The sequence below is a fragment of the Heptranchias perlo genome, chromosome 1 (genome assembly GCF_035084215.1).
Source record: "Heptranchias perlo isolate sHepPer1 chromosome 1, sHepPer1.hap1, whole genome shotgun sequence".
NCBI lineage: Eukaryota > Metazoa > Chordata > Chondrichthyes > Hexanchiformes > Hexanchidae > Heptranchias > Heptranchias perlo.
The window spans coordinates 121,258,540-121,273,158 of record NC_090325.1 but is presented as its reverse complement, the minus strand read 5'-3'; the positions used below and the strand labels follow the sequence as shown (position 1 = coordinate 121,273,158).

Below are 14,619 nucleotides of genomic sequence, written 5' to 3'. Positions count from 1 at the left end.
CTTGTCAAATCAGTATTTTTTTGCATGCGTTAACTTTTTGATTATTGAAAATGTTTCTTGTTTTTTTAATTCTTTCTAAAATAGAATGGAGAAAAATGGAAGGAAGGCCCTTGTAAAAATTGTGAATGTCAAGATTCAGAGGTGATCTGTTATAAGCGTTCCTGTCCTCTGTGCCCTGTTGGGAGCCTTGTTGTAGAAGTGAAAGGAGAATGCTGCCCAGAATGCCAACCAGGTATGTATATCTAGCAGGGGGGAAACTATGAACTGATTAACAGTGGTTGGAGAAAGATAAAAGTATAGGGAGAATTTTAGATTATGTAACTTGTGTTTTGAATTATTTTCTGTACACATCAGAAATATGGTTGCAGCGGATTACAGATTGTAGTTCTAACCTGCCGCCCCACTCCACCCCCCACTTCCCCTACCACCAGCATTGTTTGAAAATAGCCAAACTTGCTTTTTATGTTCAATAAAAATTCTGGCAATGGCAAAAACGTGCATGTGTGTGTCCGTGCTTACGTGTTAGTGTCTGTGTGCGTGTCCACGTGTCTAGGTGCCCGCACATGCCATGCAGTTGTAAAAAAGAGATGCAGGCCTAGAGCTTCTGCTGGACTTACACTCGAGAGCCAGTATAACTCCAGTGGAATAAATCAGAAAATTCCTTGTGAATCACTCTGCTGGCTCTGCACTTCTCCTTGCTACTTTTGGGATTTCCCACCAGAAGTGAAAGAGGGGCTTGGCACATGTCTGCCCAAATATGGGGGGGAGTATTCAATTGCTGTGCACATGATAGAAATATGTCATATGTTCCGTCATTCTGTCTTACCGCACTGGATGCAAACTACTGTGGGCGACAGAGAGGCCCTTTAAAATTTAAATGGCCAAAAAACTATGCATTTGGAAAATTAACCAGGTGAGGGGCACATTCTTGCAGTGGGTGGAAGTCCTGCATGGCAGACATCCGTTGTTGTACCGGCTGAATGAAAGACCTGGGTCATCATATCAACTTGAATTCAATAATACGGAGCACAAAATAACATTAAATAGAACTGGGATAATAAATATGTGTGTACACAGTGTGGAGCTTTGCCCATTAGAACAGCATGTCAGGAATTGAATGGAAAACAGTTGGGCACGTGCCCTAACTCCCAATATGTGCTCCCAGCAGTGAAACTCCATGTTGGAAGCGTTAATAACTCTATAGGGTGCAGCACTTTCAGCTGTTTCCAGCATTTTAAAGTATGTTAATAGGCTGTTAAACCCATTTAGCTGCCTCTTTGAAAACTAATTAGTAACTTTGAACTCTTAACCTCAAGTGTTGTTCTCCCCTCTACTTGTTCTCTGAGACATGCCTTGACCTGTTCTTATCAATCCTAAAAAAGGGACAGGGTCCCACCCTATCTTTTCAGATGCTCACCAACTCTGTTGCGCATCTCCAGTATTTTCTATTTTTAATTAATGTCCTAGCTGCTCTCCCTTGACATTGCACAAGGGTGCCTGAAATTTCCACAGGGGTTCTCCCGCTGTAACTAAGACAGAAACCCTGTAGAAACGGTGTAAATGACTGCTTGCGGTGTTTTGCTGGGGTTTCCGCTGATCTTCTGATGAACTTACAGCGGGAGATTGGGCAAACCCCAGGTGAGGGAGTCAAAACCAAGTGTTATCTTCAGGTGAAGCAGATTTAGGTGGCAGGGTGTAATTGGACTAGGACACACTGATGTAATTCAGTCCCATGTTAAAGTCATACATTCTGTTATTATGTCCACATTTATAATGTTAACTGCCGAGTGTATACTTGTCATACTGTAATTACATCCTTGTGCCACAGGTGACACATCCTTGGTGGGGGGTGAGTGGGGATAATTCCAGTGTGACAAGTTTACATAAGCAGTTTCAATTATAAATGTGGAGATAGGAATATATAATGGTAAAAGTTCACAGGAAGTTATATCGATTTATATATACATACATGCCAACTAGAAAGCTAGCAAAAGCTGACCAACAGATTTTAAAAAGCTGACAACTCAAAAACAGCACAGAAATTATGCCTATGATATAGGCAAACAAATAATTACACTGAAAGTGCAATGGGGCATAAGCTTGCAACTTAATCAGAAGGTACAACTTCCAACATTCCTCTACTCATGTGGGAGGGAAAGAACAGAAATACATGAAATTGAGAAACTGGCTCTAATTAAATGTTGGTTGGGCCTGCCCCGACCACCTGGCATTGGTTGTGCCAATGACTAATAGTGTATTTTTTTGCTGATGCCGTCTCTATAAGACTCACTAACTTTCTGCTAGAAAGCCCTAAATATAAGATGCAGTGCAAAGTGACTTTGCTTTGAAAATTCAACACCGAAAATTCTTTGGGAATTTACATGCATCTCATTAAATAATGACCCACATACAACAACTGTCATACTTTCATCAGGTCTATCTGGCATTAAGATTTCTTAATCGGGGAAGAAACAATCAAACTTGTAATATGAAGCACAAAAATAGGAATGTTGATAATGTAATGTGGAGAGTGAATCCTGGTTTTGGTTGTGAGATGAATATTGCCAGGACACCAGGAGAAGTCCCTGCTGTTTTTTGAATAGTGCCATGGAATCTTTTATATCTTCCTGAGAAGTCAGTTGGTGCTGTAGGTTAACTTCTCATCTGAAAGATGGCACCTCTGACAATGCAGCACTCGCTCAGTACTTCACTGAAGTGTCAGCCTAGATTAGGTGCTCAAATCTCTGGAGTGGGGCACCTATCTGCAAACATACTGTTTCCATTCAGTCACTCTTGTTCCTGTGGTTTATGCTTTAGCAGCACTGAATAGGGACAGGCTGGGAGCAGAAACCTTGTATAGAACTTCCTATTAAGGAATATCATGGATTTCTGCTCCAGTGATAACATGAATTGCTTGGCTGAATCAGACATGCTGAAACAGCTGTTCTTTTTATGATAAATGCCCAAAGGGGGGGATAGTTTTAATTAACTTTCTTTTTAAAAAAAATGTTTTAACAGCACAAAGGGTATTTGAATATGGTCTGATTAATTTTTAACACTTTTATACTTCACAATTGATAGATTTTTAATCTAAAAAAGTACCAATGTGACATTTGAGTTTTCGACAGACCACAATCTACCTCAACAGTCACTCTCTCCTTCACGGAGGCACTCCCCACCCTCCTCTTCACGGAGGCACTCTTCCCCCTCTAGCCCCCCATTGCTCACACTCTATCCATTTCTATAGCTCACAGTTCACAAAGTTACCCTCTAGATCCAGTTTACATAAACAGTGTCCCCTCCACCTGTTCACAAAGACACTCTTTTGCTTCCTAACTGTGTCACAATTTATGCTGGCACTCTTGCTCCTCTCCTCCCTTAATTCAACCCTGCACTCCTCTCCCCCTCCCACAGTTCAGCCTGGTGCTGTTCTTCTCCTTCAACTTTCCCACTTCATGCAGACACTCTTTTCCCTTTCCCCCTTTAATTTGACATGTCCCCTTCCCTGCCCCCCATTAAATCTGGCACTCTCTTGCCGTCCCCTCTCAGTTAATGCTGGCATTCTCCTTTTCTTCCTCCCTAGCCCAGCGCTGCTTGAGATTCCTTCCCTCTTGTCTCACCCATTCCCAAAGCACCACTCTCAATCTCTTAACTCCAGTTGTGGCTGCTGCTTAAGTGATTGAATGCCAAGAACTTGTGGGCAGGAGTTCCCAATCTTGTGAGAATACTTAAGCTCAATCACGTGATTTGAGTGAAGAATCGTCATGTCTGGCAGAGGTAAAGGAGGCAAAGAACTGGGAAATGGTGAAGCCAAGTAGCTCTGCAAAGTGCTTTGTGATAACATCCAGGGCATCGCCACTCCAGCCATCCGCCACCTGGCTCGCCATGGCGGTGTCAAGTGGATCTCGGGTCTGATCTGTGAGGAGACCCGCGGGTTGCTGAAGGTTTACCTGGAGAATGTGCTCACTTATCTGAGTATGCCAAACACAAGACAGTCGCTACCATGGATGTGGTGTGTACTCTGAAATGGCACGGCCGCACTCTCTATGGATTTGGCGGCTGAACAATTCGCCCCTACAACAGCAACGACAACTGGAGATAGGAGCTCTGGAGTGGGGATGAAGGAGGAGGAATCCCATCCAGCTTGATATTCATTTGCAAACGCAAACGCATGGATAGTGTTCATAAAACACTGACTGCATCAAAAGCAGCGATTGGCACTTATGCATATATTAAATAAATATTTGTTCAAAATCAAAGCCTCCCCTCGGTATTGTCTAAAGAATAAATGTATGTCTGTGGACATATTTAGTAGCCTATTACAGATAAGTTAGTGATTTTACTTTATTACTTCATTTATAGTTCAGTGCCATGCTGATTGCCTGACTTGCAGACAGTCTCCTGATCATTGTGACATCTGCTACGATAAAAGCAAATTCTTGCAGGAAGGCCACTGTTTGCAAAGCTGTGACCCTGGGTTCTACAAGGACGTTGGACTATGTAAAGGTATGTGACAGATTCACCTGTACTCTCTGCATGCTTTGAAATCCCCTTTTGTGATACTGACAGTAATAGAGGGCATTTCTGGCATCTAGTGAACATTTACCTTTAGTTTAATGATCATATGCTGACTGAAATCTCTGTCAAAGTGAGTAAATTTGCTTATGAATCTATTGAGAATTTAAGAATTATACCCACATTACAAGTAAAAAAAACTGAATGCAAAATATTTTGCTAATTTGTTTGTCACGTCAAATGTGCAATAAATGAGAAAACTCTTAAGGTAACAGTTGAATTGCTGCACTATTGGAGTCTATCAGAGAGAAGCTTTTCTGAATGTTAAATCCCCCTTTCCCTTCTGTTGTGAAAATGGGAACATTGGGAATGGTCCATGTATCTTGTATCTGCACTTATATACCTCTCAGCTCTTATGATTTCATCAAGTCTACCAATATCTTTGTCCCATTAAGCTCTACCTTTTTTCATCAAGGTAATTTGGGAAGTGATGCGCCTCTGACTGCATCCATAAACGTACTGTCCAAGAAAACAAACTTGTCACTTCAATACCGTTCAAAAATCTTTAGATTATCACCAACTTTGCAAAGAAGTTCCTCTCATCAGGGTTCTTTCTAGAGAGGGGTATTAGAAACTTCATAATCATCTGTGTATAAACCAGTAAACCCAGAAATATTTCAGGATTCTAATGAATGTGCACCTGTGCCAGAGGATTGGAGAGTGGACAATGTAGTACCCATTTCTAAAAATGAGACAACTAATCTGAGTATTTATAGTCCAGTTATTTTAATATCTGTGGTAGGGAAAATTTTAGAGTCTTTAATTAAGGATGAAATTACGACGTATATAGATATAGAGAAAATAGTTTGAAGTAGTCAACATATATAGTCAAAGGGATGATCATGCTTGACAAACCTCACAGAATTCTTGTCGGAGGTAACAAATCTGGTGGATGGGAGAAATGCAGTGCGTTTAGTGTACATGGACTTTAGGAAAGCATTTGACAAGATATCACATGGGAACTTATTAGAGAAGGTTAATAGGCATGGAATTGGGGGAGGATAGCAAACTGGATTAAAGCTTGGTTCGAAGGGAGAAAGCAGAGAGTCGGAGTTAAGGTAGTTTTTCAGTGTGGTTGGAAGTCGGTGGTGGTGTCCCACAGGGTTCAGTTCTGGGGCTACTTCTATTCACTGTATATCAATGATTTGGATATCGGCCTAGAGGGAGTATTGTTGACATTTTTAGATGATGCCAAAATAGGAGGTATAGTTGATTCTTTAGAAGACCAAAGTAAGCTGCAAAGGGATATTGATAAGATAGGGGAATGTCCCAAAAAGTGGCAGATGGAATTCAATATCAGTAAATGTGAGGTGATGCATTTCAGTAAAAAAAATAACAGCAATAATTATACTCGGAATGGAAATAGACTTGGTGCTATGGAAGAGCAGAGGGATTTGGGGATAGAGATTCACAGAACATTAAAGGCAGGGTTGATAAAGCCATGAAAAAACTAATAGAATATGAGAAAATGCAAATACGAAGGAAGTCTTGAAAAATTGGGTCTTTTTTGTCAGATCAGTATAATTACAGGGCAACATGATAGAAGTGTTTTAAAATTCTGAAAGGATGGGAAAGAGTAGATAGAAGCAGACTGTTTACAATAGTTAAGGGGTCGAGAGCGAATGGCCATAGACACAAGATTGAATGTAAGAGATTTAGAACTGAAGGCAGGAGAAACCTCTTTGCAGAGAGTTGTGAAGCTGTGGAATTCACTTCCAGGATTAATTTCTGCCTGAACGACTGTGTCAACATCCAAGATTAGATTGGATAGCTGGATGAAGGAAAAGGACTTGAAGGGATAGGAAAACATGTTGGGTAAATTTGATTTGGACTATTTGCTCGTATGGAGGGTAAACGTTGATATGGACTGGTTGGGCTGAATGTCCTGTTTCTGTGTTGTAACTTCTATGCATTTCTATATATTTGAATTCCATAAAACAAAGGATTCAATCACAGTACTGTATGTATGAATTTATTTGGACTACTTGCATGATTCCAGGTTTAATTCATTAACCTATGGCGAAAGGCTAAGGACATGTGGGGAAGTCTTTTGTGCGAAATAGTGAGAGAGAACCAGAGGGCATAATTATAATCTAAAGAAACCTTGAGCACCACAACCTAAAGAGTCATTCTTCACACTAAAACATTATAAGGGGTGATTCTTCCCTCTGGCACTCCCAGCGGGGAGTAACGCTTGCAGGATGTGCATCTGGGAAATTGCAGCCGCATAGTCGGAGATGATCTATCCATTTACTTTGGAATACATTTCTGCTGAGTAAATTACTGGCTTGGTGAAAGAATTCAGTATGGAATTGGACAGATTCCCTGAATCAGTAACAGGTTGAGGGCTATAGATTTAGGTTAGTAGATAGAGGAAAAAATGGTTAAGATCCATAGGGAGGGATGGAGGCAAAATCAACTTAACCTACTGCTACGAAATTGGTAAAAGCTGGCTTGAAGATGGCACCTGACAGAGCCTGTTTACCTTCTCAGCTGGGGAACAGCGCATTCCACATAAAGCTAGGAGCCTAAAGAGGGGAAGGAAAAACAAAGGAATCAGGTCTGTAGAGTACTGGATGCTGCAGTTTAAATGGAGGTGGTATAGTTTTACAGGAACTTTAATGAAATACAGGATCAGGTGGGAGTAAATAATCCTTAATCAATAGCTTTGGATCACATTTTCTCTGCACGGCCCTGTTTTTCAGACGAATCGGTTGGTCTAATCTGTACTTTACCACCTTTTTCTCACACAGCATGTGATGAGACGTGTGCCACCTGCCGAAATGAGTTTGAATGCACTTCATGTAAGGAGTCCCTGCTGATGAAATATGGTCTGTGTGTGACTTCCTGCGGGGAGGGGCTGTACCAGGATCAGCTGCAGTGTTCAGGTATGTGTACAAGACCAATAGTTTGGACTATTTGGAATCCTTTGTAAAATCACCTCTTCCCAAAATCCCATTGATCTTAATGACCTAAATGAAGTTTAACAAAGTCAAATTAAATATTTTGAAATAATTCCTGCTGTTATTTAAGTGAAAAATAGGCCTGGAATTTCCGTGGGGTTCACCCGATCTCCCACCGTTACCTCGGCAGAAGATCGGTGGAATCCCTGGAAAAACAACATAAATGGTTAAAAACAGATTGTGGATGTTGGAGACAAGCTCAAATTTTGCTTGCCACATTTTACTTCCTAACACAGTAAAAGGTAGGAACAGGAGTAGTCCGTTTAGCCCTTTGCACCTGTTTTGCTATTCAATTAGATCATGGCTGATTTGTATCTCAACTCCATTTACCCGCCTTTTCTCCATATCCCTTGATACCATTACCCAACAAAAATCTATCGATCTCTGTCTTGAAGATTTCAATTGACCCAGCATCCACAACCTTTTGGGGGAGCGAGTTCCAGATTTCCACTATCCTTTGTGTGAAAAAGTGCTTTCTGATTTTACTCCTAAATGACCTAGGTAGTCGTAATGAGGTTTCTATTTTATTTCTCTTCCTCCTTTTTATTTTTAATTTTGTTTATTTTCATACTTCCTAATACTTTCTCATCTGTTTGTACTAAAATAATTCAATCCTACTATAGCCTTCTCTAGTAAAACCTGCTTTTCCATAGGCACAAATCTGCTCTAAATACCATTCAGTTACAAGGCAAATGTATTTCTTAGGGTTTTTGGATGGTTTTCTACCGAAATTATGGCAGGACATTGGGAGAATCCCATGGACGTTCTCTCCCAGGAAATGTTGTTTAATACTCATGCTAAAATTATCAGTCGATTGAATTTCATCCCTGTGATTTTTAATTTAAAAAACAATTATTTTAAACTTTTAACACATTTACTGGTTCAGTCAGTTTACATAATGTCCAAAAGACCACGGCCCTTCTGGTGTGCTCCTGCCGTTACTCTAGTGGGTTTGCATAGGGACGACTGCAAATTAGGCCAGGGTTTAGATACACTGGGGCTCGGCCTTATTTCGGGGATCCCGCGGACCCTCTACCTGTCCAAGGTGAATGCCATAGGAGGGGCGGGGACTCCCAGCTTCTCAGAGACCAGACACAATACTGACACCTTAGTAGACCTGGTGAAAGCCAACCCTGGAGCCAGCGTCCTTACCACCTTCTGAGCAACACACTGGAAAGCTACTACTTTTTAAAAATTAAAATTTCCTTTCTGCTTCTCAGTGGTTCCCCAACAGCTGGGTGAAATGGCCTACAGACAACTGGTACTCTGTAACACCACTCATCCCCAAGTCCTAGCTGTGGTGCCAGTGGATCTACCACACATTTGCCTGATCTCTGTGTTACACAACAAACATCTAGGTGTTTCAGGCTATCTTATTGTATCCCCTTCACCAATAGTGACTACCCTGATTCATCTGTAATTGTATCTTGTTTCCCGATGTACAATACTATACAATATTGCTGTCACCATCTTGATTTTGGTTCCAAGCATGCTTACATGCTCCCTTGTTTTTTGTTCCTTATATGATAAATTTCTAAATAAAAGGCGTTGAACTGGATGATGCAAACAGAATATGCAATGATCAAGCAAGGAGAACCATGTTTATCTCCTTGTAAGGCAGATGTTGACTTTGTCTCTCCTCAGTTATTTGATCTCCCTCATTCTTGGGGGGTATTAATGATATTTCATAGTTGACCATTGAGTACCGTCTATTTATACAAATAAGAGTGTACTCAAAGTTTGAAGCACCTTCTAAAATATCCCACATGATACCACTTTTAAAACCCAGTAAAGCTAAATACAATACTGTAATAGATTTGTCTTTGGGGGAAGAGGCTGTTAATTCTTGCAAGCCACAAAGGACGGAAAATTGAATCTGAATGTTAGAAAACTATCATTTTATGGGAAGTCTCTACATCACCGTCAAGTGTGAGGAATAATTTTCTATGGAGCTGTTCAGCAATGCCAAGATGCAGTCAGGAGCTAAAAAATAGGATGTTTCATTATGTGTGTTTAAGCTGCTTAGTGTGATTCCACTTGGCTGTCTGATGTGCAAAATATTTACACGAGAAAGTCAGAAATTTTGGCTGGCTTTCCTGGAGTTGATTTTTTACCCACAATACTTCAGGCAGATCTAATAATCCAACTCTTTCTGTGGCTGCAATTATGAGAAAAGGCTCAGAAACAATTTTTCTTTTTCAAAATTATCACTTCTTTTGTTTTAAATTGAGTTGATTAATTGCATAGGTGCAACCACCGACAAATGACTGTGGGGACATCACAGGCCCCACCCACGTTCGTGCCCCACCCACATTCATGCCCCACCCGCATTCATGCTCCACCCATATTCATGCCCTGCCTGCATTCATGCCCTTTCCACATGTATGCCCACATGCCACGACTCAAGCCAGTTGTCACTCTTGATATTAAATTCAACCAAGTTTCAAACAAGATTTTCAGACTTTTTAGGGCTGGACCTCCCCATAAAAAATCTCCTAGCCTCTCACAATGCTCTAGCTAAGGATAGTCTTGATACGTCTCCCCCTTCACTCCTGTTTCCCTTCTGTTGCTCCCCTCCACTTATGTTTATCACTGCTCACTTTTATCTCGCTCTCTTTCTTCCCTTACTGTTCTTTCTTTTACTTCTTGCTTCCCTACATTCTTCTCTTTCTTACCGTTTCTTTTTGCCTCTTCAACAGTTTTCTTTTCACTCTGCTTTCTGCAGCATCGGAGGTACAGCATGGGGAGGTAGATGGGTCTCCGCATCAGCCAGGGAGTGAGACTTCAAAAAGAGAACTTGGAAGCTGGAAATTGAGAAGCTGGCTCTAATTAAATGTTGGTTGGGCCTGCCCCGACCACCCGGCATTGGTTGTGCCAATGACTAATAGTGTATTTTTTTGCTGATGCCGTCTCTAGAAATCCCTAAAAATGAGATGCAGTGTAAAGTGACTTTGCTTTGAAAATTCAACACCGAAAATACTTTGGGAATTTACATGCTTCTCATTAAATAATGACCCACATACAACGACTGTCATACTTTCATCAGGTCTATCTGGCATTAAGATTTCTTAATCGGAGAAGAAACAATCAAACCTGTAATATGAAGCACAAAAATAGGAATGTTGATAATGTAATGTGGAGAGTGAATCCTGGTTTTGGTTGTGAGATGAATATTGCCAGGACACCAGGAGAAGTCCCTGCTGTTTTTTGAATAGTGCCATGGAATCTTTTATGTCCACCTGAGTAGGCAGTTGGTGCTGTAGGTTAATTTCTCATCTGAAAGATGGCACCTCTGACAATGCAGCACTCGCTCAGTACTTCACTGAAGTGTCAGCCTAGATTAGGTGCTCAAATCTCTGGAGTGGGGCACCTATCTGCAAACATACTGTTTCCATTCAGTCACTCTTGTTCCTGTGGTTTATGCTTTAGCAGCACTGAATAGGGACAGGCTGGGAGCAGAAACCTTGTATAGAACTTCCTATTAAGGAATATCATGGATTTCTGCTCCAGTGATAACATGAATTGCTTGGCTGAATCAGACATGCTGAAACAGCTGTTCTTTTTATGATAAATGCCCAAAGTATTTGAGAGACAGATTATGCTGCAGCTTTAGATGCCTGTTTGTGGAACCATGATGAATGTAAAGAATTCAGTCGTCTGCACTGCGTGATAAGAACGTAGTTGCTCTGTACTTATAAAACAAATTGCACAGAAATTGGTTCAGAGGTTATATGACGATAAGCCATACAATATGCTTTACATTGAAGAGTGTGCTGATTTAAAAAGAAATGAGTAACAAAGTTGTAAGCGAGTTATGTGGGGCAGTTGTGTCATAAATCATACTCCAAGCTTTCTTACCATGTATTCTGTTCATACAAAACTTAAGTAAAGTAAGTTATCAAAAATGATTAAAATCACAAATGAATGTTAGTTTCCAAAGCAAATTCATATTGAAGTATAAATTGTGGACTGATTCCTATTTTCATGGTGCCATTTGTGACATAGTTTCCATAAAATTATAAAGAATATTATATCATGTGTGAAGTAAGACTTCCCTCCCCTCTCCCCAGTTTCTCCCATGAAGGTATTGGCTTATGCAGTGACATGGTTCAGTGGGCACCAACGATCCCCTGGTACTCATCAAAATGGCCACTCTTCATTTGTGAGCCTAGACAATGAAGGTTGTCAGGCTACTGTGGGGGCATCATAACAGAGCGCAAAACGATCTTCATCTCATGCCAAGCAGGAAGCACTAGCTAGTGATCAGGAGTGGAAAAGCAGATGGATTTATTCCCTCCCTAATCTGGAGGCATTGAGGCCAATTATAGCACCCTGTCGCCACCCAGTTAAGATCAAATAGGTCAGCACAGACTAGTGTTTGAACCTGGGATCTTCCTGGTCTTAATGGATCAGTACGACAATAGGCAGGGCAGTTAATAACCGAGTGTTCAGGGGAGAAGGAGTCCATGTTGATCGCCATGTTTATGGAACCTATGCAGGACCAAGTTAAATTGATAACAGAGCAATGCTGCAAATAGATGAGCACCCGATAAATGTTGATTCAATGCAAATAATAGATTAAAAGGGCACTTTTATATATAAATGTTTGGGATATATTTTCTGCAGTTTGCTACCTTTAATGAAACAGTTAGGGTAAATGTTCATTTTTAGTACTCCTGGAACAGAGCTTCATGCATCTACAGTACACATCGAGGATTTGGGTGCGTGCCTGATTTGTGGCCCCTATGATTTATTATTCATCACTTTTAAGATGAAAATGTATTCCTATAAGTAATTATAAAATGGTGTTCCCTGCTGTAAACTCAAGTGTACTTGGTCTTAAAAAGCAAACTTAGGAAAATATACCATTATGTTCATTCATCCGAATGTTCATAGCTGTGAATTCTTGCTCGGAGAGCTGACTTTATTGTTTTGATCTTCACATTTAGTAAACTACCCTGAACCCCTGTTAGGTCAGAGGGTGGATTGGTTTCAACCCTGTATAACAACCATTCCAGATCCTAGTTAGTGGGAGGCATTTGAGTTTTCTGTCTGCACCCCTCTCTCCTGTTGACATACAGTTTTGGGGGCCTCCCTGGGAATTCCACCCAACGTGCCACCAATTGGCGCAACCAGACCTATGCCAGCTGACGTAGGTCCCATACTGGCCTTACTAAGGCCCACATACGGTTTTCTGACAAAAATAATCAATCCCAGAGGGAATTCTTCCAGAGACTACATGCCATTTTCACTGATATAATGGAGCTGAAAAATCCATTGGATGCAATCCCGGCAGTTACACTGGGTGTACACTGACTTGTGCCCTCCAGTGCTGATCTTGCCAAAATTGAGGGCACCTCCTTTGTATGGTACTGGTGGGCATCTGCACTATTGCAGTTGCATCTCAGGTGCCCACTTGCCCCACGCTGCTCAAAACTCTGTCATCCGCCAGCTATTAGGGAGAAGACCCTTCAGGCTACTATTTAAGGAGGCACATACTGATTTTAAAAAAAAATTATTGTCATCTTAGGGCATCCATGCTGCTTCCCTGGCCTGAACCCACTCTACCCGCCCCCCCCCCACCCACCCCTTCTCCTTCCTCCCTTCTGGGTGAGACTCCCTTCTGGAGGCAGGCAAGCCTCATTTCACTGGTGTACTGGTTCTGTATAATATGTAGTCAGCATATTGTCTTCTGAGGCAGTGAATGGCCTCAGATAAAATTTCCAAGATCCCTGTGTGAGTAATGCAGTTTGACTGAATGTAAAAAGTTATAAGGTAAATTGGAGAGGGTCATGGAGGGGAGATTATTAACTGCAGGTGTATGACTTTTGTTTTTATATTTTGACATAGGTCTGACAATCACTTTTAAATGTTTTTTTCCAGCTTGCCATGAGTCCTGCCTGATATGTCGCGGTCCTTCAGAGACTGATTGTGTTAGCTGTCGAGATCTATCACATCTACTCAAAGACAGTGCCTGTGTTACCAACTGTGGCCCTGGATATTACATAAAGGATGGGAGTTGCCATGGTAAGCCTATATCTCTTAAAGACCTGGTGTGATCCTTTTGTGTTTACCTGTAAAATTCTTCTTGGTTTGAAAACATAAGTTGGCAGTTAATCATAAGTTTCATTTGTGTACTCTATTATATGCACATTTGAAGTCATTTGCTACTCGTGCTGTTGGATCCATTGTATGGTAGACACTTTTGCTGCATTTACCTTCTAGCAATAGTGCTCGTCGTATTGGTTCGGTAAAGTAAATGAAGTGGTGGCTGCTGCTTCTTGGAGAGGTACTTATCCTTGGTGCCAAGATGTAATTGTTTATTCCTGGTGGTGCTGGCTGCCATTTTTTTCTGGCTGTGGATAACCTGCCTATTAGCTGCCTGTACAGGCTAGCAATACATTTCACTGATTCCTGTGTTGATCATCCCCAGACACTGGGAAAGGTCCATCATCCAGAATGATAGTTGCTTTCAAACAGTTGCAGGTGTGCATGTCTACTGCTTCTAGATCTGTAAAAAGGGGCAGATTCCATACCAACACCAACCAAATCTATTACAGAACATATGTAATGCAAACTTGACATTTCGCAGTGCAAAAGTAGGCCATTTAGCCCACCAGACTTGTAACAGCAGACCGAAAAGCTGCCCACTTCCCTGACCTTTCCCCTTTTCCTTTTAATTGTTTTCTTTTTCAAATATCTATCCGCTTCCCTTTTAAAAGTTATTAGGATGGATTTTCCTAACCTTTGTTTCTGGGGAACACTTCGGTGACTCGAGGTGTGGTCTGACCAGATTTGATCATGACTAGCTCTGACTTGTATTCTACTGTTTTGGCTATGTAGTTCAACATTCTATTAGCTTTGTTGATTACTGCTCTGCATTGGTTGGACATGTTGAATGTGGAGTCTACTAAGACTTCGAGGTCTCTTTCAACTTCATCCGTGGTTATTTTATCACCAGTCATGGAATTTGCGTGTTGTCCATTTTTCGTCCTGCTGTGCTATTTTAAACTTTTACTTCTTATGTGTCTAAAAACCCTATATTATTTCCCTTTATGTTACCTGCCAGTCTTTCTTCAAA

The 14,619-nt window shown here is 41.1% G+C and overlaps 1 protein-coding gene and 1 pseudogene across 3 annotated transcripts in view; both read left to right on the top strand.

Annotated features, from left to right (window-relative positions):
- The window catches only part of fras1 (Fraser extracellular matrix complex subunit 1), a 451,223-nt gene that overhangs the window by 234,085 nt on the left and 202,519 nt on the right, over window positions 1-14,619 (top strand). For all 3 annotated transcript variants that reach the window (XM_067990719.1, XM_067990709.1, XM_067990729.1), the window contains exons 12-15: window positions 85-232; window positions 4,363-4,506; window positions 7,329-7,463; window positions 13,422-13,565. In XM_067990719.1, coding sequence (XP_067846820.1) covers window positions 85-232; window positions 4,363-4,506; window positions 7,329-7,463; window positions 13,422-13,565 — 571 coding nt within the window. The remainder of the gene's footprint in view (window positions 1-84; window positions 233-4,362; window positions 4,507-7,328; window positions 7,464-13,421; window positions 13,566-14,619) is intronic.
- LOC137325533 (histone H4-like) lies at window positions 3,765-4,063 on the top strand (annotated as a pseudogene).